Here is a 27803-nt window from a genome sequence, read left to right as displayed (position 1 = left end):
CTTCTCTGATTAGTGTATGTTTGGTTGAATCCTGAAGCTAAGGTCCTTCCCCAGGGCACTGATTCAAGGGACAAGACACATGTCAACACATACGACATACTTTATTTTTGCCAGAAATCTCTACTGGAGTCTGATATCATAATTCTTACTCAAGAGAGATCATGGACAGAGAGCAGGCCCTCTTAATGCCTCCTTAATATTTCATGATTATCTAATTCATTTCATGGAGAGTGATCTGCCTCTCGGTGTCAAACACCCTGAAGTCGGTCACTTACAGACAGAGTTGGGCTTAGTCCACTGAGCTGAGGACAGGAGACGCAGGGAAACACAGCAATATCTGGAGATTTGTCTCAAAGGAAACAAATGCCACAAAAGTGAGATCTCTTCTTCTCAGCTGTTAAAACCTGAGGACTAATTGTCTAGGCAGACAGGAAAAAATAGCTGTTAGAACAATCTCAGTCAAGCTACCCCATTACACAAAATAAAACCTAAAAAAAATAATTTTCCTCCAACTTTTCCTAAGAACTTTGCAAGGTTTTTTCTACAAGGATCCACAAAGGAGAATGAACATCTCTTATGGGGACAAGCAGGAATGGGCACAAAGCAAAGCTTGGAGCTGCAGAAGGGCAGAACTGAAAATTAATCATTCAAGCATATTGAGCTCCATTATTGTGCACACTTAAGACATCTTCCTGAATGGGCTGATTTTGAAGGTATCTTCAGATACCAGAAATATAACCAAAAAAGTTGTTATGGCAGTCATGTTTGCAATTTATCTCGTCTGGGTATATAACAATTTTGTAGAAACAAGATTAAGATTGTTTAGAAAATCTGAAGATCCTACCCTAGACCACAGCAAAATACTTGATGCTGATGTTATTGGACATTCTGGAACATTTTGCAATAAAAAATGTAGAAGCAGATCACCTGGCATGAAAAAAAAAAAGGCTTTAAAAGTGGTTTGGGAATAGATGGAAGGGGGAAAGTGCAAGTTTACTTTAGATAAGTCTGTCGATGTATTAGCAAAGGATATATTAATTTGGGTCCTAGCAAAGTAAAGGACCCAAATTAATATATCCTGCCTTTCAGGACTTAAAACCTGATCCAGTAACTCAAATGAGGACTACAAAGCAGTTTCACTTCTTCAAAAGACCTAACTCCACTGAATAGCTAACTCAAACTTTTACTAAAGAGCTAAAACTTTAGTTAAATTTTACTAACTCAAGTTGAGAGTGCAGAAGCACTGATTCTGCTAAGAGGGGCCTGAAGTAAGCTATCAATGATAAGGATGATAAGGATTTCAGAAATCTTTCATGAATGACATCCAGGGTCTAACCATATGGTGCTGTAACTCCTCAACAACATCTGCACCAACCAGCTTTAGTTCAACATCACTACTGGCTGGTTTTCTCATAAGTTTGTTTTCTTCTCCTTTGGCCAGGTTCTGTGACACCTTCCCTGTTCTCAAAGGCCAATCAATCCCCTGACAAGAACTTGGTCAGGGCATAAGATGATTTCCATTATTAACAATATAATATGGTCCAGCATGAGTATGCTGCAGAGTTAAGCACTTTTTATGTTACCAAGTAGAGTTGTTACTTACGTATAGTACATCCTCAATATTCGAGCAAGTTTCATACAGAACACACACATTATTCTTGTATGGTTCCTTTGTTTTTACACGTTAATCTTCTTCAATGGGGAAAACAACATGTTTGTCGTTCCATAAAGCAACTTGCAAAATTAAAAATATATCTATTTTTTATTAACAGGAAAGAAATCAGAGGTGGGAAGTAGGAAAAGGGGCAGATTTGAGCCAGACAAGGCAGGCAAGAAATGGGCTAGAAGATGGGGGAAAAAGACAGAGAGGAAGTAATTTGTGCCAGACCTTGAAGCAAGGAGTCTGAACTGTATGTGGGAAGCTATAATACAAGAGATTTTTTCCATAAAAATTCAAACCAAGGCAATGATATTTAAAAGCCTTAATAAGATATGAATTTGAGTAACACTTTAATTGTCTTTCTGAGAAAATTACTCAGGCAATCCAACACTCTGGACTATTTTCCATATTGTTTTCCCCATCTGTGGAATAACTAAATAATTATGCCATTATTGTGTTGAAGCCTCACTTATTAGGAATTACAGCAACATCTGGTTATACTGACACTGGCTGTGGTTTAGTGATGAAACTTCCTGCAGTTGCTTTAGTAACCTCTTCTAGCGAAGGATAGATAGGATTAAACATTCTCTCACCCTTTTGGAAACTCATTAGTCTCTGCATTACTAATGCATTAATTTAGTAATAATAATTCTTCATACTTACCAATGTACTGACCTCAGGACCTGACTTCTGGGATGACATTTGAGAATGTCTTAGTGAATACATACTAGTTTTCCTGTGTGTTTGAGCAGGCTTTTATTCTCTGTTGAATTTCTAATCAGCACCTGAAGGATCCCAAAAGGGTATTTCTCCAGTCCAGGAAAGGCTTCTGGAAAGGCTGCAGTGGCATTGCCTCTTTCATCCTCAAGGTCTTGGGTGAGGCAAATAAGCTCTAACTTTGCATATTTCTTGACCTATCACTTCCTGAAGGAGAAGTCAGGATCTAAGCTCTACACAGACTCTAACAAAGGTTCCCACTGTCAAGGGACAAAACAGGCTATTTTGCATACTGTTGCATCTGGAATTTTCCAAAGAGCCCTGAAAACTTAGACACCAAATGTCCATTGTAATCCCTCAAGAGTGAGACACCAAGCTCCTTGAGTAATGCTTCAGCCAACAAATCCAATTATGCTGAGGTACAGGTGATGTGACTGGAGCTGACTGTACTCTGACAATGGCTCACGCTGGATGGGGGCAGGAGAGCACAAGGGCAGAATAACATCAGAAGCCATGTGGCAGTCTGTGCTTTGACAGTCATGCACTGACACTTCTGCAGCTCTCTTACCTCTGGCAGCTTTAGATGCCAGGCTGTAGATAGGCACTCTAGGTGAGCCCAAAGACCTATTGGGGGGCAGTCAAAGTGCAGGTCTAAACATGCACTCTTTTGTAGCTGTTTGTCTTTTTAGTAGCATATTTGTACCTGGTACAATTAAGTCCAGGAGTGCTAACACTTGCCAGGCTTTTGGGATGCTGCTGACAGTACAAGCTTTAGTACAAAAAGATAAGTGAAGTTTGTCTAAACTCCTATAACCTCTACTCTATCAATTCTTTAGCTAAAAGGTACCTTTTAGAACAGACTGTAATTCTGTCACTCAGTTGCTTGTTAGGTTTGACGTCTTTCATAAGCACGATAGCAATTCTGAAAGTCTTGGAAGGGTGCAGATGAGACATCAGGAAAAGCATGCACACCACAGAAGACTGTGCCAAAACAAATGAGTTTATAAAGATCAGTTTGCTATGTAGTCTATCTGAACATTGTACATGCCATGTCTTTCACCGTATATTCTTCAGACTATAAATAAATCAAATTGACATATATTCACAATCTAGCACCATCTGCTGCATAAAGGAAGAAGGCATTTTAAAAGCAAAGGATCTATTTGTTTCCTTACATGATACATCTTAATCAATTAAACGTATCCCTTGTTTTATAAATGTGCAACTTGACTTTAAATATGACAAGGATTTTACAATAATAATTTGAGGAAATCCTTCTAACTATGGATTCTCATTTGCTATTAGTTTCTGCACCACGTTAAAATTCCTTTATTTCCAAAGCATTAAGCTGAGAGCAAGAAGCAGGAAGGTCTTATCTCAAGTGTGGTGAATCAGACCTTTATGGAAGAGATGCATATATAATCAGAGATAAGGGTTATGGTTTTAATACAAATTCTTCTCATTTAAGATAAATATTGAATGTAATATTTGAGACAAATAATTGTCTGCGTCATTGTGAAGGGTTTTATTTTGCTAATTATATTTTTCAACTGTTTTCCCTTAAAATAGGTTTGGGGTTTTTACATTAGCTATGACAAAAGCATGAGATATTACTCCCAACAAATTTCATTCTGGAATGAAAGTTATGCATTCATATAACTCTTTCCTATTTATTCCTTTACTTTAAAAAAAAAAAAAAAAAAAAAAAAAAAAAAAAAAGTATCCTTCTAAAATTCTAAGGTCCTCTCTCTATTTTTAAACATTTTGGAAGATCATGGCAAAGCATAGAGGCATATTCTAAAACTTATACAGGCTACCTCAAGAAATCAGGCTTAAGCAACTTTGTTACCCCATCGCTTGTTAGGTTTGACGTCTTTCATAAGCACGATAGCAATTCTGAAAGTCTTGGAAGGGTGCAGATGAGACATCAGGAAAAGCATGCACACCACAGAAGACTGTGCCAAAACAAATGAGTTTATAAAGATCAGTTTGCTATGTAGTCTATCTGAACATTGTACATGCCATGTCTTTCACCGTATATTCTTCAGACTATAAATAAATCAAATTGACATATATTCACAATCTAGCACCATCTGCTGCATAAAGGAAGAAGGCATTTTAAAAGCAAAGGATCTATTTGTTTCCTTACATGATACATCTTAATCAATTAAACGTATCCCTTGTTTTATAAATGTGCAACTTGACTTTAAATATGACAAGGATTTTACAATAATAATTTGAGGAAATCCTTCTAACTATGGATTCTCATTTGCTATTAGTTTCTGCACCACGTTAAAATTCCTTTATTTCCAAAGCATTAAGCTGAGAGCAAGAAGCAGGAAGGTCTTATCTCAAGTGTGGTGAATCAGACCTTTATGGAAGAGATGCATATATAATCAGAGATAAGGGTTATGGTTTTAATAAAAATTCTTCTCATTTAAGATAAATATTGAATGTAATATTTGAGACAAATAATTGTCTGCGTCATTGTGAAGGGTTTTATTTTGCTAATTATATTTTTCAACTGTTTTCCCTTAAAATAGGTTTGGGGTTTTTACATTAGCTATGACAAAAGCATGAGATATTACTCCCAACAAATTTCATTCTGGAATGAAAGTTATGCATTCATATGAAATCAGGCTTAAGCAACTTTGTTACCCCATATGAAACTAAAATTAACTCATTCAAGAACTTAACTCTCATTCATTTCTTCAATAATTAATCTGCCTTCTTTGATATTACCACACAATGTTACAGAACCACTGAAATAATTTAATATAACAAACCTGTTAACAATTTAGATCTCTTAGACTAAAGCAGTGAAAAATTGTCTTGCTTTCTCCCTCTGCTTTGTCCAAAAGGCATTATTCTTAGCTATCTAGCTGTCAGCAACACTAAACAAAGGGATGTTAAATTAAGTTTCTGCTTTATAAACATAAAGGGAAAAAAATAGACCACAAAATTTCAGTGTGTTGCTGCAGTGAATTCTGGCCTGTGCAAAGCTGAAGCAGTTTTCCTTATGGGCACTGACAAAGACAACTGTCACTGTGGGCCACAGGGCGCTGTGAGCTGCAACCAGAATCCTGCCTGAACTCAGACCAGAGGCTGAAGGTCCCCGCAGTCCTTTGTTTCCATCAAAAAATGTCAGTTTTGCTTGTTTCTACAAGGAGGGAGGGGCTCTCTGGAGAAATTACAAGCACAAACTGGAGGCCAACCGTCAGCTGTGCAGCTACTCCGACACAATGCTAAGTTGTTGCTTAGCTGTAAATGTGCATTCCCAACAGGACTCTTTAGCCCCATGCTGAAGCTAGCAGGATCTTTGGTGGAGTACCTCTGAAAACCCCAGAGTGTTCAGCCTCATTGATTTTTCAAGAAGTATACTAAAAAAATACACTGTCTGCTTTTTTGGTTATTTCTTTTGGCGAGCTACTGCATAGCTTAGACTACTGAAAAATAGGTAAGTGCAAGTCTTACACAGAAAAACAGGACTCAGAGCTGAAACATATTTTTAGTCCTCCAATTTTCTGAATAGAGCCAAAAAAAATTGCTCATGCTGTAGGAACCACTTATGTGCTCAAAAGCTAAAATACAAGCCTCTGCTGCTCTGACTCACCAGCTGGTTTTAAAAACTACAAAGGAGTATAAAGACTTCACCTCTTCCCATTCTCTCTAAAGTTTTCTCGTCACAACTGCTTAGCCATCAGCAATGAAACTGAACAGCAGAAGAGTGATGAATTTTTCCTTAGCACTCTGAACCTCACTTTACTGCTGTTGTCTTTTTAAATCATACTTACTCCATTTCAGATCAGGACTTCAAATTACCTGCTACTAAATCACTCTCATTGGAAGCAAGCAGTCTACAATTTCTAAAAAAGAACATGCATGCAAGCCCTTTCATTACCCTTGAAACAGGATAATGCATTCCAAACAGAAGAGATTAAAAAAATCAAAATTTAAACATCAAAAAGCCACACTCATATGCGAATTTACATAAAAAGCTTATGACCATCAGTCATAGCTTTCCATAAAATTTCAGAGTATCAGCTCTAAACACTGATGAATATACACCTCAGATCTAGTGATCTGTTTCTTCAGCTACTGATTTTTTCAGTTGTTAAGAAACTTTCTCCTGTTTCTTGCAAAATACAAGTTTATAATGTTACATATGCTGTAGGGAATCTTTCCTCATTGGACTGACTTTGAATATACCTGAAAGCATTTTTGTTGCTTGTAGATTTTATCTGATATGGTCCAATGAACTCCAGTGAGCTTGAACATGACCTTGACATGCTGAACTTTACCTTCAGGTGAAAATTCAGAAAGTAACTGCTCACAGTCAAGTGCAGAATTGCTCTTTTCAGACAGAATTCTTGATCTTCACCATTCCCTGACCTGAAGCCAAGTGCAGTTAGCTTTTCTCCCATCCTCACATCTCCTTGGCACATAGGAAGTATGAATCCAAGCCTGGCTGCTCAGATGCAGGTATGGGGATTCTTTTTTTATATTGAAATTACAGCTTACAAACACAGTGACTATTTCAAAATGTACTTTCGAGCACATAACTTCTAGTGGGAAAAAAAAATAGTCCCTAGAAATATCTTCACCATGAATGTACTCAAACAAACTCATACGTTTTTCTGGATCAATAAATCCTTTATTTGCAACACCAGAGTTGCAGCTGTAGAAAGGGACCCTTAAGAACACACATTTTCATACCTACAGCTGAGCTTTCTGATCAAATTACACGTGTACATGTGTGTGGATTTAAAATATGAGTTTAATACTAAAATCTTTGCAACTATATTCCTCTAAGTGTATAGAGCCATTTCCTTGTTTAAAGTGATCAAGTACTCCCTGAGTATTGTACTATCAACCAGTTCAAAATCTAAACTCACTTGCATTACAGCAGACTACATCTATCCCACTTACATGTCAAACAGCCTGGCAGATTTTAAATCAGTCCCACTAACTTGACTGAGGAGAGCAGGTGTTCAACACCTTTGCAAAATCAGGTAATTTCAGGGGTTGCTTAAAGCTGTAAACTCAAGGCTATGTTCAAACCCATTTAGGAAGTTTAGAAGAGCAAGACCTAGACCCCTGGTCTGTGAGACCCTGCCCTACAGCTTGGCCATTCACAGCACCATTCATCTCCCATGTGCATCCTCAGGCAGTGGATACAACAGTAATTACAGCATTAACTAGTAAAATACATGACAGAGTTTTGTGCCAAAACCAAGTTTGGTTGAAAATCAAAATTACCTTCAAGATCCTTACAAACTACTTCTTGGCAGTTCTATGCATGCCCTTCCAGAGGCATCCAGATTTCTTGATGGTGCTTCTAAGAAGAAGCTAATACAGGGCAAGTCAATAATCATCAAAACTGCTTCCCAAATTTAAAAATGGCATGTTACTGAAATCAATTGCTTTTGCAAAAATAGCTGAGGAAGAATGTGAATCTTTGGAAACTGAAAGACCAGTTTGCAAAATGCCTAAGCCAGTTTCTAATAATGTCCAAAAGCCATCTCAATTTATTTATTATTCTTGGCTCTTGAGTTCCAACCAGCAAATAATGTTCTATTCTTCACTCACAAAATGCACCCTTCATTATTCCCTGTTCAAGTTGACTCAAAAAACATGAGTCCTCCCATAGAAAATAAAATAGAGAAATTTTGTCATTTAATGTTTATGGCCCTTGACAAGCATCTCAATCAGTAATATTTTAAAGGAGTTCATCTTTCTTCAGTCCTAGCACTATTCTTTCTGCCTTCCCTTTCCACATTTTTCCTGCAAATGTGGTTCATTATTTTCTCCTTTATTATAAAAATGCAGAGGACATACCTGCTTTACTGCAGCTATCAATAGCTACAAATTCAGAAGGTAAAACCTGTGGGGTTTTGGTTTTTTCCCTAGCTTCAAATGGTAGCCAGCCAGAAGCAATGGTAGACCTAGAGAAGCCAAGAACACAAAATCCAGCGGGTATTGTGCCCAGGCTGGCTGGCACCAGCTCCGCACCGACCCTGAGACCTGAAGCTTTCTCTCCTCCCTCCAGACCCAAATTTGCCCGCAGGGAGACCGATGGACGTGGGAACCGCCATGACCTGCACATGACTCAATGAGCCCAGGAGCTGCAATCGGTCAGACCGCAGGCCCACGAGCCCGCGGAGGGCCCTTTCCGGGGCGCTCCCGGCCCTTCCCGCAGCCGCGGGTTCCACCCCACGCCGCCCGGGGCGCTCCCGGCCCAACGCGGGGCCCGCACCGCCCTCAGCGCCGCCGCCGCGGGGCGGGACCAAGCCGCACGGACCGGCCAATAGAAGCGCGGGCCGCCGCAGGGCTCAGCCAATCAGCGCCCGCGTTGGCAGCGCGGGCCGGGGCTGCGGGAGGGGGCGGTGGCGGGGCCCAGGACCCTCAGCCCGCCCCGCGGGAGCGGGAGAGCAGCGGGAGCGGGGATCTGCCCCCGCCGAGCCCTGAGCTCCGTCCCGAGGAGCGAGGGGCCCGCCGGAACCCCGGGGCTGCGGCTGCCGACCCGCCTGAAATGCTGCTTTCCCTGGCCCTGGTTGCATCCCGGGTTTCCGACACCGCCGGGAGGCGGTGAGGTTTCGGGAGAGCGTCGTCGCTCATCCCTGGCCTGACAGGGACAATAAAACAAAATAAATAAAAATTGAATAAAACAGCCCAAAATGTGGTAAAATTTAATAAAACAAAATTTAACTCGGGGTGAAATTAACCACGACACCAAGCAGGAGCAGGCAGGCCCCTGGCGCGGGGCGCGGCTCGCAAGGCTCGGGAGGCGGGAGCTCCGGCGGGTCCGCGCCGGTCACCGGGGCTAGCGCGCCCGCGCTGCAGGGTGCGGGTCCGCTAGGAACGCCGCAGGAATGGCCCCTAAAAGTGAATGTGGCAGAAGTTCTCCGCGCGTCTCCGCCTGCGCTTCGTACTTCGTATTTCGATTTAGCCGCCGCATAGCAATTTTAAAAAAAAATATATATATATATACATATATATATATACACATATACATATATGTATATATATACACACACATATATATCATATATATATATACTGTTTCCTCTTCTTTTTTTTTTTTTTTTTTTTTCCCTGGGCTTTAGTTATTTGAGGTTAGTTACATTTAGTTCAGTTTGGGTTTTTTTTCTTAACTCTGAGACTGATTATTATATATACAGACCATTAATTCCCACAAATTGACTCTCTGGAGTGCTTTTTTTTTTTTTTTTTTTTTTTTTTTACTAAGGTGGCCCAAATACTACGATTTGATGGAACACTTCTATTAAAACTCACAAACTCTACAGACATGAAGATATTTCCCGCATCACAGTTGAATTATTATACCCTTTCCACGACCTCACAGCACACGATGCATCCCTCCCCAAAAACATCTCTACGGTGGGTGCCTTCCTTTGGGAAAGCAGCAGAAAAATATTTTGAAATAAAGAACAGGTAGGAGATATTCCAGGTCCTGCTGACGGTGCTGTGAATGACAACAGGATTTTCAACTCTGCCAAGAGATTAAAAAGATCCCCCTCTTTGCAGGAGAGGGGTTTTCCTTTTATTTTCATGTCAGAAAGACAACTTGCGTCTTGGGATAAAACGAATCGAGTAAGTGGGTGCACGAGCCCAAATGGGGGGGGGGGACAAGAATAAAAAAAAAAGGAAAAAAAAGCTGTCAAACAAATAACGCTACAGCATCAAACCTTTAAAGGAAATTCAAGACCGGCATTTGAATTCCCTCTTCCTATTGCTGTCAAGAGCGGTATAGCCTTAAGTGAGCAAACGAAGGATCAGTTTTGTGTCTGAAATTCTCGCAGATACTCAAAGTAATCTGTTTGTATTTTACACTGCATCGCCTACACCCCGGACTGAAATAAGGCTCGATCCTGAGAACTCAGAGTCTTCGAAGTGTATCGAGCAATCCAAGAGATTTACCGTCAGCTTCAGAGTTGTGAGCTACGCCAAACCAAAAAGCGGGGCTCCCTCCTGACTGCCTGCCCGAGGGCACACGGAAAGCCCCAGCTCGGACCTGCGCGGGCAGACCCGCACAGCTGGCCGGTCACTGTCGGCAGTGTTGCATCCTTTTGCCTGGTGAGTTGGAGGAGCTGCCAAGGGAAACAGGATTTTCTGACAGTCTTTTTTTTTTTTTTTTTAAGCTGAACTCGTTTCAGGTTTTTCATACCAAAGAATAAGAAGATTTTTCCCTCAAATAAAAGTAACAACGATTCTAAAGGAGAGTGTCTGCAAAAGTGGCACGTTTGACCGAGTGCAAACAGATAAAAACAGACTAATAATGTCCAGCCTTTAACAGCTCTGCCTTCGCCCTGGGCAAAACAAAATAGGGGGAAAAAAATCGAAAATCCTAAGCATAGAGAAGAATAGATTGGATTTGGGATTTTTGCCCCTTGGTTTTGCTAAGTGAGAGAAGGAGAATGCACAGGCGACATATTCAGAGGCAAACTGTTTAGAGCTTGACCCAAAGACGCTGTATACAGATGGGTCTGAGCTTCCAATCATCAGAAGCATTGTAAAGAAACACGAGATCCTGCTGACAGCACCTCAAGGAACAACTAGGCAAACAGTAGTTTGTCAGTAACTTTATTTCTTTTTTTAAAAAAATCGCATGACAAACTGGAACCAAGACCAAAATACTGTATCCACTGTACATCGTTCATTAGAAAACAAACATACACCACATTTGTATTCTACCAAACAGAGAGTGTATTTCCTTTAAAATTATATAGTGCGTGCTTTTAAAGTCATGCTTTTCAATATTTATTTTACATTTGTTACTCAAATATTATCTGCTATAAATAATTGCAACTTGATCAAATGGTGCACCTGTTATGCGAACCTCTTCCATGCTGCAAGAGTGGCATTTTGTTGTCTGCTTTTTTCTGTCTTTCCAAAAAAAGCTGTTGGTATTGCTTTATTAGGACCCAAGCAAGCACGGGTGAAGTGTCAAATAAAGTGTACAGGTGCCAGAGGCGCTTGCAGACCCGGGTCTGCTGCTGAGCCCCACGGCTCAGACGGCTGGTACGAGTGATGGGAGAGCGCATAGAAAAAAAATCGTTTCCAAAAGGCACAATTTTCTCGACACAAAGGTACAATAAAAATATATGGCCACTGAAATGCAGGCTCCTATCGGGATGCGGTGCCTGTCCAGCGGGATCCCAGGCCCGCCAGGGTTTCGCCCTCCCGCCCCTGTCCGGGCACCGCAGCTGCAGCGCCGGGGGCGACGCAATGGAAGGATCCCGGGGACGCCCGCGCACCCCTGCCCGCCCCGCCGGCGGCTCTGCCCGCCAGCCCGCGCTCCTGCGCGACACGGCATCCCGTGGGACCGCCCCGGGAGCCCAGAGTAGTGGGAGGGGGGGCTGCAGCGCTCCCCTCACCCCCGCCCCGCCCCGGCCGTCTCCCGCATCACTGCTCGCGGTGCCGGCTGCCGCTCTCCGGGTCGCTCTGGTCGTCGGTGAAGCAGACGTCCACATCGCTCTCGTTATCAGTCTTTTGCTCCTGCTCGGGCTGCGCATAGCCAGAGTCACTCTTGTCCTCGGCCGCCTTGCCGAGGCTCTGCCCCGGGTGCCGGGATTTGACGTGCCGCTCCAGGTCGCGGCGTCGCACCAGCACCTTGCCGCAGTACTCGCAGCGGTAGGGCGTGTTGCCCTCGGCGTGCAGGCGGATGTGTTTGTTGAGATTGCTGGGGTCCCCGAAGGGCCGCAGGCAGACCTTGCACTTAAGCGGCTTGTAGCCGGTGTGAGTCCGCATGTGGATCTTCAGCCCGTACTTGCGGGAGTACAGCTTCCCGCAGTACAGGCACAGGTGCCCGGTCTTGGGTTTCCCTCCGGCCGCCCCGGCCGCCCCCGCCGGCAGCGCCTCCAGCCTCCCTCGGCCTTTCTCGGCCGCCAGCTCGGAGAGCTGCTGCGTGTGCATGGCGATCTCCCGGTCGATGCTGGCCAGCGAGCCCAGCTCTGCGGCGTGCAGACCCGCCGCCGGCCCCGCGAAGTACGACACCGACTCAGGGTACTTCAGGAGGCCGCCGAGGTGCAGCTTCAGCGGGTAGTAGGGCGCTGCCCCATAGAGCAGCTCCCCGTTGTAGACGGTGAGCGGCATCACCGGCAGCCCGCACTCCCCCGCGTACGCCTTCAGCCCCTCGAAGGGCGGCAGCGCGAAGCGCTCCAGGGCCCCGCCGGGCAGCGGCGGGTAGCGGGCGGGCGGCAGAGCGGCCGCGGGCAGCCCCCGCTCCACCTGCCGGAAGGCCGAGGCCTCCTCCAGCGGCGACAGCAGCGGGAAGGCGCGCAGCCCGCCGCCGCAAGCCAGCCCCGCCGCCGCCGCCTGCGGGGCGGCCTCACCCGGCAGCGCTCCGCACTTAGGCGGCGCCTCGGCGGCGGCGCGTCCCGCCTTCAGTCCCCCCAGCAGTTTGGAGAAGCCGAGGGCGGCGGCGCCCCGCGCCTCTTCCCGCAGCGACCCGGCGGGGCGGAAGGCCGAGCGCGCCCCGGGGCACAGCGCCAGCCCGTTACCGCCCGCCGGCCCCAGCAGCGGCCCCGGCCCGCGGGCGGCCCCCACGCTCATGTCCAGGGCGCGCTCCTGCTCCTCCTTGCCCGCCGTCCGCTTTGGCAGCGCCGGCTTGGCGAGCGGCGGGGAGGCGACGACGGCCTCCCGCTTGACGGCCTCCCGGGGGCCGCAGCCGGGCGGCGGGTGGCCGCGCAGTGAGGCGGCCGGCAGCTCCTTGGGGGGCAGGCCGAAGGCGGTGGCGGCGGGCCGGCCGTGGTCGTGATGGAGGAAGGGCCGGCCGTGGCTCAGAGCGCAGTGGAAGTGGACGTGGGCCTTGAGGCTGTTGGGGTATTTGAAGGTCCTCCAGCAGTACCAGCAGATGTACCTCTCCTCCCCTGCGGAGGCAAGAGGAGGTACCCGTCAGCGGCGGCCGCGCATCCCCGCGCTTCCCCGGGCATCCCCGCGCTCCCTCCACCTCGTCCCGCCCCCGCCATGCTGTGCCGCGGAGCGGTGCGGGCGCTACGCGGTCCGGGCTGAGCTCCCTCGAGCGGGGCGCCGTAGGGCCGGGGGGAGCAGCTGCTGCCGCGAGTCGTCTGTCGGGGGGCCCATCTGTTGGCGTTTGCAGAGGAGGTAGCGTATGTCAGGGAGTCGGCTGCACCGAACAAAGGCCAATCTAATGATCGTGAGCCCCTCATTACGCGGCGAGACAATATCCGATATGTATGGGCCATATGTAATCGTTCCCTTTCAGAGGACAATGCCCTTTGTACCCCGTCCCATTTCGACTTCTCTCAAGCGGAACAGACCTCGGTGGCCGCGGCTGTGGTGGCTGCCCGACACCGCAGAGGCTCAGACTCTGCTTTCCCCCTCCTGCCTTGCTTGCCAGGAGAGTACTCCCAAAGAGGAGCACCTCCCCAGCCCCGACAGTAAACGCCGCCACCTGTCTGTCTAGAATTCCTTCCTTCCTTCCTTCCTCTCCCCACTTTCCCCTTTCCTTTCTCCTTCCTCTCCTCCTTCTCTCCTCTCTTCTTTTTTTCTGTCTCTTTGTACCCATCTTTCTCTCTCTCGTTTCTCCCAGTCACCATACTACGCTGGAAAGACCCTGAATTTCTCTTTCGGCTCTTGCCCATCCTGACCGTCTCCAGCTGACCCTCATCCCTCAGTTTCATGCACCGAAACACCTAAGGTGAGGCCAAGAGCCGCACGGAAATGAGAGCCCGCTCCAGGCCTGGGGCCAGCTCTTCACGTTTCAGGGAATCCCGTGGGGGGTGACAGGGGTGAGACCTTGCATCGTGCCCCTCGTCTGTCGGGGCACCCGGGGAGGGCGGGTCGCCGTGGTGGATGCGATGGCCGTGACCCAGCCTCCCTGTCACCGGCTTTTGGGGGGGATCAGTCGATGTCTGCTGCGGGTGGAAAACGGAATCTTCGCTCTCCGCGGAAACTCGTGTGCGAGCTCGCGTGGAAGCATCGCACGCCGTTGCCTGTATCTCGCCGCGTGTGTGCTCGCCGCCTTTCCTCGCTAGCCGTGGAGAGGCGGTCCCGGGATCTGCAGCATTGTGAAGGCGCTGGGGGCTGGTTTTCGCCCCGTCGAGGAGGGCGAGAAACGAGACTGTGTCTGCCCGGGCCCCAGAGAGGCAGCGGCCACGGGAGGAGGAACCACGGTGGCAATCCCACTGCCGTGCATGGCAAAAAGGGTAAAGGATGGAAAGGAATACAGCCACGGATCGCCACGGACTCCCTTCCGCTATCTTCGTTTGCCTGTGCAGGTCTCTACAGCAGCGCGGGTGTCCTCGGCAAAAGATGGTCGGGACAGGCTCCCGATCGCCACCGAGCCCAGCTCGGCGCTTCCCCGGCTCAGCTCCAGTTCAACAAGAACGGGTCCAGGGAAAATATATTAAAATAAAGGGGTCAAACACAGAAAAATTCCAAATTTTTGATTTAGTTTGCTTTTTGCGTTTTGTGTTTAAAAAAAACTAAACAAAACTCTCTGAATTTCTTCCGCTACCTCTTTTCGGTTGGTGGGGGTTTGGACTTTAGTTTGATTTTTCGGCTTTTTTTTTTCAGCATATGGTCATGAAAAGAAGAGCACTCCAGCATGCTGATATACTTTTTCTGAGTCTGTATTAATCAGTCTGGAAACTGTGGGACTGAAGACACAGCAGATCCGTAGGGCCACTTTGCAAATCAGCCTTGCTTCGACGGGGCGAGGAAGACGCCGCACGCTGGGAGCCTCTTGCAGACCTGAGCTCTCTTTCATTTTTCCCCCGAGTAGCACTGGTACCCATCCGCAGCAAGGGCTGCTGGACAGGAACGGGGCGCAACACAGCCGCGAGTCCTCCTTGCTACCGAAACTTCGCCAGGCTTTTCGAGGGGGTGACCCTCGGCAGATCCATGGCCTCACTGCCTTTCGACGTGGCGAGGACAGAAATGTGACCACGAGTTTATTTTCCGGGTGTACTTTTCGTACAAGGAGGGATTTGGGCTCTTGCACACAGCCCGATGTGATAGGATAGCCAGAGCCTGGCCTTCCCGCAGCCATCCCTTCGGGCCGGACCCTGGTCACCTTGAGGAGCGACCAGCCGTGACGGGGGCAGGGGACAGCTCCTGCCCGGATCGTGCACTCGCTCCCTTCCCGGGGACACTGCCAAGCTGAAGGATCTTCTGGGTCAAGCAGGAGCGGCTGGGGTTCCCTCATCTCCCGCGGAGCGGGCTCAGCCCGAGGGGAGTGCCCAGAGGCAGCTGCCGCCACCGACGCCCCAGGGAGCGCCCGGACCCAGGAGCAGCGGAAGGGGGTGGCCGCCGACAGAGAAGCCCGACAAGTGAACGCTGAAGTGTTCCGCCTTTTTTTCTCTGGCCTTTTTTTTTTTTTTTTTTTTTTAATGTGCTGCCACCTTATCATTTTGTTAACACCGGTGTAATTCCAGCTAAAATTAGGTTTGCGGATTGAAACAAGCCGTCCCAGACGGGTGTCTACCCCTTCCCAACATCTTTGCCTATTCTGATCTCCGTGTGATTTGACGCCAACTTAACCTTTTACCTAACGTATTCTAATTTACAAGGACTGCCCAGTACTGTCCAGTTTTGGCTTGACTGTGTGATTCTACCCGCAAGAGAACCTGAAAAGAGTCTCTGAAACTCTGAGGACGGAAGGTAAACCCGATGTTTTGAGAAACAGCATCGAGCTGAACAGTGAGCTGAACTGAGCTGCCTCGCATATCAACTATAGCGATGTTTCACAGAAATCCCATTTGCCTATCAAAGAATCATTAAATCGGGCCGATTAGGGAACAACTCGACGCACGGGGGCCTTTCCATAGGCTGCCGAGTTAATAGATCACCCTTTAAATGTAAGCAGATGGAGCCTTAGTTTAAAGGATGCTGGGTTAAATTCACGGCAGCTGTACTGGCATTTATTTTTCTGAGGGCCCAGGTTTGCCTACCGCAGTTTTAGTTCCCGTCAACGGTGTCAGTTAAAGAGGGTTTGTTTAGTTTCATTTAATTTGGTTGCTCTGAAATGAGTGCCCGCATCTGTACCTTTCTCGTCGTGCGTCGGCGTGGCTGTGACGGGGATGTCAAACCACTGCGCCAGAGGATTGGAGTACCAGACGGTAAGCTCCTCTCCCGGCTGGACATCTCTCAGCGCCCGGTAGAAAATCTGGAGAGGGAAGAAAGGAAACTTCTTCAGGAGGCTTGAGAGGGGAGGCAGGTGGCGAAGAGAGGTGCCATGCCAGCCCGGAACCGCGAGTGGGGTACCTGTCCTCCTGGCAGATCCGCAACAGCCTCCAGTGTCTGCTCTTGGGAGTTTCGGGCAGCTCGGATTAACCCTATCCACTCCAGAGCTGAGCTCCCGGCTTCATCCACTAATTCCCCTCTGACCATCCGCACCTGGAAAACAGGCGGCACTGCTGTCATTTTCACGTGAAACGACCGGCAAAAAGAGCAAAAAGCTTACCCGTCCCTCTGCCTGCCTGCCCGCTCTGCCTGGCCCGTCGAGCTGCATCCCCACAGTAGGCAGGGGGCTGAACATCGCAGCTGTAAGCAGCAGCGAGAGCATCTCCTTTTGCCGCCTGTTTAACGCTGCCATCCTCACCCACCTTTGGGTAGGACAATCCCCGGCTCGCAGGTGCCTTGGCAGAGATGCGGCTGCCCTAGAGGTGGTTGCAGCTCCGCAGCATAAGGATGGAAGAACCCGTGCCCGGAGAGGGTAAACGGGATTTTTCCCTTGGGTAGCATTGATCCAAACGCACCTTTGTCCAGTTGAAGCTGTTACATTTCCCTTAAAGCTATATTAAATACCCAGGTACGATTTTTAATTTTTTTTTTCTCTAAGTCCGTGCAAAACCATTGCGACATGCAGGACTTGTCGAGAGATGGGGAGGGGGAAAGGAGAGACGATTCTGCTTAGCTACAAAGTCCCTGTAGCCCCATACTTCATAATCTGCTTGCCCATACAAAGAGAAAATGAAGTGCCCATTCCCTGAATGACCGTGCAATAAAAGTCATCGGAACAAAGCAGTCTAAAGCGAGAAACCAAGGGAGCCAGATGAGAAATAAATTTGAGTGGGCTGGCAGAGCGTTTAAAAACAATTAAAGTGCATTAAAAATCAGAGCGGAACGCGTGAGCCGCGGCTGCCCGGGGGGCGAAAGGAGGGGTCTCATCCGCAGCCCCCTGAAGAGCCTGATGGACGGGGCGAGAGCCTTTCACCGCCTCCTCCTCGCTCCTTCGCTCGGACACGGACTGACCCCGGCAGCCGTGTGGCCGTCATCCCTCCCGCTCCGGCTGTGCGGGTTGGTTGCGGCTCCAGGGGAGCGGGTCCCCCCGAGGCTCTGGGGGAAGGTCGAGCTGCCCTGGGCTGCCCCGACACCTGCGACCTGCACCCCGGCTCTGTCTCCGGGGTAGCCCCGGTCCTCTCGCCCCACACTCCCTTCAGGCCCAAGCCAAAGTACTCGCGGCCGGGAAGAGGGATTGGGGGGCACGAACCCGAGCCAAATACAGAAATAAATCGGTGCGTCTGCCTCTGCCCTGCTCCTTCCCGGGACAAAACCCGGGGTCTGTGACTGCCTCATGCCCTCGCCTCGCCGGGGCTCCAGGAGCGAGGAGCCGGCCGTGGCAGGTCCCGGCTCTGCCAAGGAAAGGGGCAATGCCCCAGTGAGCGGAGCCCCGGGGGGCGGGGGCTGGGTGGCCGGACCAGGGGCCTCCGACATCGGGCACGGAGCTCAGGCGACGCTTCCAGCACGTCTCTGTCCAAGGCGGGGGAGCGTCCACTCCTCCGGGAGAGCCCCCGTGTCCTCTGTCCTCGCCCCGGAGGTCGGTCGGGCTGGGGGCCCCGGCCGTGGGAGGAGGGGGAGAGGGCACGAGCGGGCAGGCTTTCCTGGCAAAACCACGGGGACACATCTCAGGACGTTCTGGAAATGCTTCCCTTTGCTTTCCTGGCTCTCTCTAAGAAGGAAGGATCGAAGAGAGACGGGGAAGAGCAGCCTCTTCTCCCAAAGGCGGCTTCCCCCGAGTCAACGAATAATCAAAGTCCAGCGGTGCAGGAGGGACCGTAGGAAAATACCTTTTTTTTGGGTCCTGGCTCCTTGCGGTCTGACAGGTACTTGCCCAGTTTGAAGGTGCCCGGCACAGGACCCAGGCGCAGCCCAGCCGGGATGCAGCTCTCCGCGCTGACGCTGATGGCCGGAGCCCTGCTGGTTTGCATCGCTGCCGCTGGGTGTGAGCGCTCGGGAACCCCAACTACTTAAGGGGGCCGGAGTGACAGCGGCAGGCGGCGGGAGGATGAGCACAGGCGTATCTCCGCCCGCAGAGTGACGCGGCGCTGTGTGGACGCCGGCTTTTCAACGGGAGCAGGAGGGGTACCCCTTGGCAGGGGGATGCTCTGGGGCGCAGAGTTTGGTGAGAGAGTTTGGCTCCTCGAGCAGCTGCGGAGTCCCATCCAAGAGGGTCACATGGAGCCTTTCCCTAACCCTCCTGCATAATCAGGCGGAGTGAATGGCTGGCAGACAATGGGCCAGGCGACCTTCCCATTCCTAAAAATCCAATTTGTCAAGGGCAAAGAAAAGGCGCTGGTGAATCAAAGGTCTGGAGGGACCATTAATCCTCAGCATGGGGTATTGTCCCCGAGACAGTTACGATATTTTAAGTGACAAATCCACTGTATAATTTCTCCATAAATTTTACTTCCTTTTATTGTTCCTCGACAAACCAGTTTTGGAAAATAAGTGACTATTTTAAGTCTACTTGGCTGAGCCTTTTGAGGTTTAATATACTTCAAAGATTTTTAATTCTCTTCCCTTGGCTTTATTGTAAAGGAGATTAAACAAAGAGATGGGGAATGTTTTGAGGACTTGTTAACTTCTATTGATTCCCGGCGTGTGCCATACAGAAATTGGGCAGGTACTTGATGGGAAAACACCAGAAAATACCTACACTTTTTTTTTAAAGAACGACCATATTACCATTTCAGTGGTTTGGTTTCAGGCCAGTAATCTGTTTCAGAAGAGCTTTGATCCTTAAGGAGGATGAATAGCACAAAATATGAGCCGCCGTAGCCCGTGTAAAACACAAACCGCTGCACCTGCGAGCGCTGGGGAAGCTGCGTCTGTAGTGCGTGCGATTAAGAAATAGAGACAGGAGGAAATAGAGACATACAACCACCAGGAAACAGGCAGTCCCGGCCAGCAGATAACACAGATATCTAACAGTGTGCAGCTGGATTCCTCCTTTAATACATCCACAAGTTCCTTGCCCACACACTAAATCTCTTGCACAGAAACCGCTTTAGGACGTGGTACCTGCAAAAAGCAACCGTAAATAAAGGCAGAACGAAGATATTTGAATAGAGTGTGCGCCTATGTCCCCCCTCTTCATATAAAAATTTTAATTAAGACACAACGAGGTGCTAGGATTAAGTCATCTTATAATTCAGGCTGGATAAATGTCCCAGGAATTTTCCAGGAGCTGAAAAGGAAAGGTCCACGACTTTTTTCCTTAAGTGCATGCAACAGTTCAGATGTGCCTGTCAGACCAAGAGGGACACTAAAAAATTCAATTTTCCACTTTCGCTTTTATTCTCCTATCTAATTCCTGCTGGCGGGTTTTCTCTGCTCCATGCCTCATAACACTCCAAAAAGAAGATTTCTAAACCTTTCTGCTTTGGAGAAGTTGCAAAGTTGCAATGAGACTTTATTCACTGCTTTCGGAAACAATGGCAGAGATGAAGCCTTTTTTTTTTTTTTTTTTCTCTTCTCCCGGGGCGTTTTTGTAGTAGTCAGCCCTAATAAATTTCAAAAGGAAAGCAAAAAAGCTACGCTTAGAGGTACATCTGCCAACAGATGCCAGGTAACTGAGCGGGCTCTTCTCAAGTAACCCGCTTTCTGCAAGATAGACCTTGGCACGTCGCTTTCGATGCGATTGTGTGTGGGAGCTTTACTCTGGATTTATTCGCCGCCGTCACGCGTGGCACAGTGAGAGCAAAGGCTACAGGGATGCGCACGGGGAACGAGAGCGATTTTGAACCGGCACCTCTCACCAGCCGGCGGTCGCAAAATTCTTCTTTCCTCTCTCCCTTCACCGCGCCGGAAAGCACTGAAAGCTCAGCCCGGCAAGTCTGAGCTGCTGCGATGGTATTTGCCCTCGATGGCCCGTTCGCCGCGGCAATGCGCTGCCAGCCCGCCCGGTGCCGGCCGGCCGCCTTCCCGGGGCACCGGCGGCCGCTGCCACAGCCGGGGCGAGCCCTGAAGTGTCCGCGCCTCGGCAGAGCGGCGGGAGCGCGGGGCTGCTCGGTGCGGCCCGTCCCGCCCTTGGCGCTGCCCGCGGGAGCGGGGGAGGCGCGCAGCTTCCCCGGACGGGCGGCACCGGGAAGGGACGGGGACAAGGACGGGACGGGGCTCTGCCACCGCCCGCTCCGAGGGCTCCTGGTCGGCACGGAGCCCGCGTAGGCTGTGAGTGTGTTTTTAGTAATGGTCCGCATTGGTGCCGCGCGAGATAGATGTCGCGCCTGCCCCACCCCGTGCCTTCCCCCTGCAGCATCAGCGGCCATCGATCGCATCTCTCCGGGGTGCAACGCCAGGGACTGTCCCGGGAGCAAGGGTGGGTTCGTTTTCACTTCGGCAGGGCTGGGAAGAGGAGGGAGGAGAGGATGTGGGGAACTGAAGATGACCCCTTTGATCAGCGGCATGAATGGGGGAAAAAGGATAAACAAGAAGTTGAGAGCAATAAATTTAAGCCATGAACATGTCCCTGTAACCTCTGGCCTGGCCACTCGAGGATGAGACCGGCTTGAAATTCCACGAGCCGCAGAGGTAGAGAGAGAGCCTTTAAGGCGACCAAGGTACCCTACTGCTCCGCCTCGGGAGCCGCTCCCTCCCAGGCCTTAATGAGTCAAAAAGCGTGAACGACACGCGAACAATTTTATCAATAGGACCATGTAAAGGCCGACTGTGAGGAAAGTTATTTATTAATATAGCCGATTGTGGCTGGTTCCCATCCACTCAGAAAAGAAAAGCCCTTGCTCTGGAAGCATTCACACCAGTTCTCCAATTTTTATTCTGTCCTGTGGCTCAAAGTTGAAGTTCCCCAAGTGAAATAAATTGTCCACAAAAGAGGAAAGGAACCACATTTTCTTTTATTTTTCCTTCCCTAAAAAGGAAGGGTGAAACCGATCTAATGTGCCCACTGGAGCAAGATGCAGCATGAAAGGCCGGGTGTTAAAAGTAAAAGCAGCCTTTGGAGCAAATGGGATGGAAAATTAAATGAAATTAAATAGCTTGAACGACCGTATTGTCCCTTATTAAAAAGACACATTAATTACATGGTTTCAGCTTTATTCAAAGACAATGTTTAGACTCAATCAAAACATTCCACTATCGCTCTTTATATACTTAAACCGGGCTACTAGAGGCACCATTAAAGAGAGATCACTTTTGCCCAGAGATGCGATGAAAGTTATTTTCCTTGGCGGCCCTTATTTATGCCCACCGCTGAACTGCCGGTGCCCCTGAGTAACACTTTGGCACACTGTTCTCCCTGATTTAACAGGTTGCCCCATAATGAGGCATGAATGTTAAGGAACAACAGTCATCCAAAGAGGCACAGTTGCAGAGAGCAATGTCCCACCAGGGAGCTCCATTCAAACCATCAAACCGCTCCGGCACAGAGAAGGTTCAACACCACATTCAGACCAGCATGAATGCCTGTATACAGGGCCCGGCTCATTATGCCGCAGAGCATCGCAGCGGAGGCTGGAACAAAATGCTGCAAGTTCATTCAGCAGGCCATACTCCGGCGGGGCGGCCCAGCCGGCGGCTCCCGGGGTGACCTTTTTCCCAAATGGCTTTGCCCCGACAGGGCTGCCCTTCCCCGGGCTGCGGGACAGGACGGTCCGAGGCTCCCGTCCCTGCCTGAGGAGGCCGCGAGGCTCCGCGACAGGTGGATAGGGATGCAAGGCACGGGGCGGAGGGCAGAGGGGAGGCTTGCTGAGACCCTGAAACGAGGAAATCCACTTTAAACCGAAGAGACCAATATGGTCCGAACGTTTCTTTCTTTCGCCCTTCCCTTCCCTTCCCTTCCCCCCTCTGTCTCTTTTGCAATTTCCGAGTATCTTTTCCTCTATCTCGTTCACCTTCTCTAGTCTGAGCCGCTCTTTCTCAAACCCCGTTCTCTCTACCGCCCTTTCATCTCTTCTCTTCCTTCCCCTCACTTTCATTCCTCCCCGGTGACACCGCCCGCAGCAGCCGCTGCCGCCCCGCCCCGCCGCGGCGCAGGCCGAGCGGCTGCGGCCGGGCCGTCGGCCCCCAACCAGCTGTGCGGTGCAGACGAGATGCGGGTGGGATATTAAAGCAGCTTTTGAATAGTAATTCAGGTTCTATGGGAATCCGGGCAGATGACAGGAGCTCGATTTGGTATTCGTATTGTTAATCGCGAGCGTCAGCCCAGATCGGATCCAAACACGTTTTGTGCTCGTTAAAAATTCCAGTGTAGGGGCTGAGATTTTTTTTCTTTTTAGCCTAACTTCAATTGGAGGCGAAGCTTGCCGCATAAAGTATTCAAAGTCTGTCTAAAGTTGCCTTTTAACCGTACTCCCCTTCTCCCGCAACCCCCACCGTATCTCTTGGTTCTTTCGGTTGACATGGTGCAAATAAAAGTCAGTAAACTTGTTGCTGAATTGCAATGTTTCGGTGTACCTTATAAATTCATACCTTTTCTCCCTCGATCGCCTCAGAATGAGCCCCTGCCTCAATTCGATTTTCCTTGCTGTTGGGCACATTTAGGAGAAAGTCTATTTGTGAAGTTCATTTCTAGGCAAATGTATTCAAGAGCTGATTGGGATGAATAGGACCGTGTGTCAGCCGCCCCTAATTGGGATTAAAGCACTTCGGACCATATGCAGAGAGTGACAGAAATTCTCAGGTTTCATTGTGCTCAGACTTCCACCCGCCTGGACACTCCCCCTGGAAAAGGGGGATTTACAAAGATTTCAGGGAGAAACTGAGGAAATAAAGGAGACTCAGAAAATGACCAGTCCAATGTGTCTCTGCGGGGCTGCCAGCGTGGCAACTGCCGGGGACAAGGACTGGCAGTGGTGGGCAGTGGCGAGAGCCCTGGCCCCGGCTTTCCCTTCGGAGGGAAGGGTAGCAAGCCTCAGGTTTCTCGTGCCCAGCTTGATTTCGGGTTTAGAAACACCGGGGACTACATGGGATTGAAAAACCCCATGAAAAAACTTCCTTGGGTGATGCTAGCCGAATGAAAAGTCTCCCAGAGAGGACGGGAGGCAGAGAGATTAAATGCAAATCTCAGGCAGACACCACTGCCTGCTCAGGCCAGGCTGACATCAGGGAAATGAGGGGTTTTTTTTGGGATGCCGTCCTGCTGCAACAGGGATGGCCGAGGGTTGTATTCCCTGCTGGGGCCTGCCTGATCTAATAGAAGATGCCACTGCCAAGACTGGATTATCTTTAAAGGTTCCTTCCAACTCAAACCACTCCGTCAGTCTGTATTTTTAACCCAAAGCTGCTTCACGTTCATGTCCACCTATTGCCCCGCCTGTTCGTCTGTCTGTCCGTCTGCATGTCAGCCGTGCCCTCGCAGCCCCAGCACCTCAAAGCATCCCGCCGCTGCTGCAGGCTCTGTGCTTGTGGGGCCACAGCGAGAGGCAACCTCCAAAGCTCAGGTCTGGCCTCCACACTGGGACTATCCCGTGTGCGAGGTCGTCGGGGTGCAGTAGCCCAAAACATGGTGGGAAAATGAATAATTAGGTGAGCGATTTCTAAACTCTACAGTCAGTTATCAGAAAGACGATGTTTATTCCCATCACGGTCAGACAGAAAAGAGCCTGTACCGCTACCGGCTTTTGTTTGCAGAGGCTACTCTGTGCCAGTGTGATGACGGAGAGCCGGTGACCGCCTGCTGCTCTCACCCTCTCCACTCTCCTCTGGAAAGCAGCCACCGTCCCGACGGCGCGGTTTTGCGCCAAAGTACCCGGCCGGAGGCACAGCCCGTGTCCCCGCGGTGCCCAGCAGAGCTCGGCAACCCCGGGGCGATACAGACACGACTTTCTGTGGTGATGCTGAGCTGGGTGTCCCCTCTGTGCGGGAAATGCCCTGGTGTTACCTGAGGGCTTGTTCGTGGCGGTGGGAAAGGTCCTGCTCCCGCCACCTGATCGCGCTGGTCACTTATGCGGGCACCTTCCCATATCCCGTGGGGCTGGCTGGGTAGGGAGAGGAAATGGGGAGTGTCCCCTAAGGCTGCTGGGCATGGTGCCCCATTTCCAGCTTTGAACAGGGCTCGGTATGCGACATGCGAGGCTGGCCTGGAAAGCAGCGCTGTGACTCTTAACGCCAGATATTGCTGAAGTCTCAGATCAAGGACTGAAGTCGGTTCTCTAGGGTAGGTTTGTCACTGCATACCGCTCCTGGAAAGTGGAAGATCTGGTTTAGAGGAAGGACATTGACAGAGCCGTCTGTTCCCAGTCTCCTCCCGCACCGCCGGGTGCCCGACGTTCGTATTCTTGCAAGACAAAGAGCGGCGGGCACGGTCGTGCATGGCGCTGTGCGGGGGACGGGGCACAGCAGTCGTGCTGAGTGGCCGCCGCTGAGGCCGGTAAAAGCCCTTGACATAATTTCACAGCAACTACGGTTGGCTAAGGGCCGGAGGAAAAGGGAAAAGCCCAGCCCTGATGTGCCTCCGCCCCGAGACGGCCGCGATATTTAAATAAAAAAGGAAAGAGCATCCCCGCACCAGCCGGCAGCGCTGCCCCAGCTTTCGGAGCGGGGGACCGGGCGGGTTTGCCAGCACAGCCCTGCCGGGACAACTCCCGTTTGCCCCTGCCGAGCCAAACCTTGGCCCCCCCGTGAGGACAGAAACGCGGCCCAGGGCCAGGGTGGGGGAACAGGGGCTCTGCCTCCGGCTGCCCGGTACCCCCGAGGTGCCCGAGGAAGGGATATCCAGGAGGTCCCACTGTCTGGAGGCTGCTCTTCCGGCGGTAGGCAGAGCTGCGCGTAATCTTGTACAACTACAGCATCCATAAGTGTCACAGGCACCTCAGAGGCAGCCAGGATGCCGGTTTGCCTGTGAGTCCGTACACACGCACCCGAGTATGTTTATGTGTAAACACACCCAGGGATTTACTCATAAATTAATATTCTCGAGTCACTGTGATCCTTTTTTTCCCCATGGTTTTCGTGATAAAAGCATAGGGATGAAGGCCATTCCTCTCCTTCCTGACCCTGAGAGACAGGGCTGTTACTTAGTGAAAAGCATGTGGAAAAGCCAAAGGTTACCGAACGTATACAGGACCGATGTCTTAGGAAACATCCGCAAAAGTCTGCGTGGCGCCGAGCTGTTCCTGCTCTCCGGGGAGCAGCAGGGTGAAGAAACAGGGGCTGCTTCCCTCCCTCCCCGTCCTCCAGCATCAAATATCCCCCGGAATCCAATTCATGGAGCTGTATTCTGATGTGAGCTCTCTCTGAGTCAGGCTTTGTAAAGACAGCCATTGTAACACTTAAATCAGGTTCCCTTCACCTCTAGGCAGGCAACCTAATATTGACTTTTCATTTCAGCCTAGGCTTTAATTGTTTGGGGTTTTTAAATATACAGTGGGAGTACCCTTCTCCAAGCATTTCCACAGACTGTCTCTATCCGTTCTGACAGCTTGATAGATTCCAGCCAGACCCTGAATCTCTTCCAGGGATGAAATTGTGCAGCGACAGGAGAAGCCAAAGCACGCAGGCAGAGAGCCCATCCCGCAGAGCTCCCCTCCTCATCCTCAGAGGACTTCTCTGCTGTGCTCAGCTCAGCTCAAGGCAAAAAAAGAATTATGTGAATTTGTTGCATTTTCCTGAAGAGCTTATGTACTTGGGGGGGGGGGGGTGTTCATTTATTTCAAAATCAGCTCTGTGTTTACAGAAGAATTGCAGCTGTAAAACAAGGCACTTAATTTCTGTAAATATTCTCCTCGATGGGCACAGTGATAGTGCGGTAACAGCAACGACACAGCTGCAGCTTGTTTCGTAGGTGGATGCCAAAGACCTCGGGAGCAGCAAGTGCCATCAGTGCCGGGACAGGAGCGGGGAGCCGGGTGCGGCGGGGAAAAGGCGCCATGCCCGCTCCCGCGGCGGATGCCCTCGGTTCGGGAGTCGGGAGGTGCAAACGGTGGTGGTTTCGCCTGTTGGGCTCCCGCCGAATCCAGCGCTTGATCTGAGGAGAGGCAGGGGAAATAAATCACTGGCACGGAAGAAAGAAAGGGATGAAAAAATGGTAGCTGCTGGAAGGAAGGTCTCTCAGTGCAGGGGCACCAGGGAGCAGGGCAGAGCTTGCTGGCTGGCTGGTAACAGTGTAAATGGAGAAAGAGATCGGTTCTGCCAGCGAGTAGGAGAAAGGGCTATAAGAGAGCTGACTTCCTAATGAGCGCATATAATGTTGTTAAGGGTTTCAGCGTTTTATGCTGAAGATACGACTTTTCAAGACACGACTATCAGCAAGAAGAAAAAAATAGAACTTTAGCAAAAATGCAGCCATCGGAAACTGTTCGTTACACTCTGGTAAACATTCCCTCATGGTAAAATTGTTGGTGGGGGCGGGAAGCAGAGCAAGAAAACGCATCGTCTAGTATGTGCAGCTCTCTAATTAATGAATTTGACAAACTGAAAGGTCTTTCTCTGGTCCCTGTGACTTGACTTCCTTCTTTTTTTCTTTTCTTTTCTTTTTATTTTTCGTTTTTTCTTTTTTCCTTTTTGTTTTTTCTTTTTTCTTTTATCTTTTTTTTTTACCCCAATAAAGATACTAGATTTGATTTATATATGCTGAATACAGCAGGTTAAACACAGACAATCTAGGGTTTATCAAGTACATCACGAAGAACAGCTCTTTTTCTTCTGTTTATTTTGCCATTGTATATTCCGACGCTGCAATATGCATCATTTTTTACAGATTTGGAGTTATAAGACCAAAGAAACTTGTAGGTGCCATCTGTCAAAAACAATTTTTCATAACAGCCTGCAGATGTATTGTTGTTCCTTCTATTCATTGTTTGTGCCATTAAAATCTAAATAAAATCTAAATAAAATTATTCAGTATTTTTTTGCCCAATAGCCTGTGGACCGTTGCCCTCAGCTTCCTCAATGTCATCATCTTTCAGTCTAAATATTCAAATATGCATTTAGGAGAAGAAGACAGATTAACCTCAAAGTTTCTGTCTCACTCTGTGTCTCTCACACGGTAAAACAAGGGCACACTTCGGGCACAGACTTACAGAAGGATTAGCTCTTCCACAGCTAGGAGGGAAAAATCTTATTTATTTTTGAATATTCGATCACAGCTTGGTATTTGGGTCTTTTTAATAAGCTGACCTCCTTAAATTATTTGTGGAATGAACACTTAAAACCGGATTTGAATCAAGCTTTGCTTGGTTATATCAGAGTGGAACTAATCCCT

At 49.4% G+C, this 27803-nt stretch overlaps 1 protein-coding gene across 1 annotated transcript; it reads right to left on the bottom strand.

Moving 5' to 3' along the window:
* Positions 1-11803: 11803 nt before the first annotated feature.
* Positions 11804-27287, bottom strand: PRDM13 (PR/SET domain 13). The gene is made up of 5 exons (XM_041478027.1): positions 27274-27287; positions 18433-18562; positions 16628-16759; positions 16409-16529; positions 11804-13269 (listed from the first exon to the last, which is right to left on the bottom strand). Exons 1-5 carry the CDS (start codon positions 27285-27287, stop codon positions 11804-11806), a joined length of 1863 nt encoding a protein of 620 aa, XP_041333961.1.
* Between the last annotated feature and the right edge of the window lie 516 nt (positions 27288-27803).

Source organism: Pyrgilauda ruficollis, unplaced genomic scaffold (genome assembly GCF_017590135.1).
Source record: "Pyrgilauda ruficollis isolate IOZ18807 unplaced genomic scaffold, ASM1759013v1 scaffold43, whole genome shotgun sequence".
Taxonomy (NCBI): Eukaryota; Metazoa; Chordata; class Aves; order Passeriformes; family Passeridae; genus Pyrgilauda; species Pyrgilauda ruficollis.
Note: the sequence above shows the minus strand (reverse complement) of the source record. Positions and strands in the feature narration are given on the sequence as shown.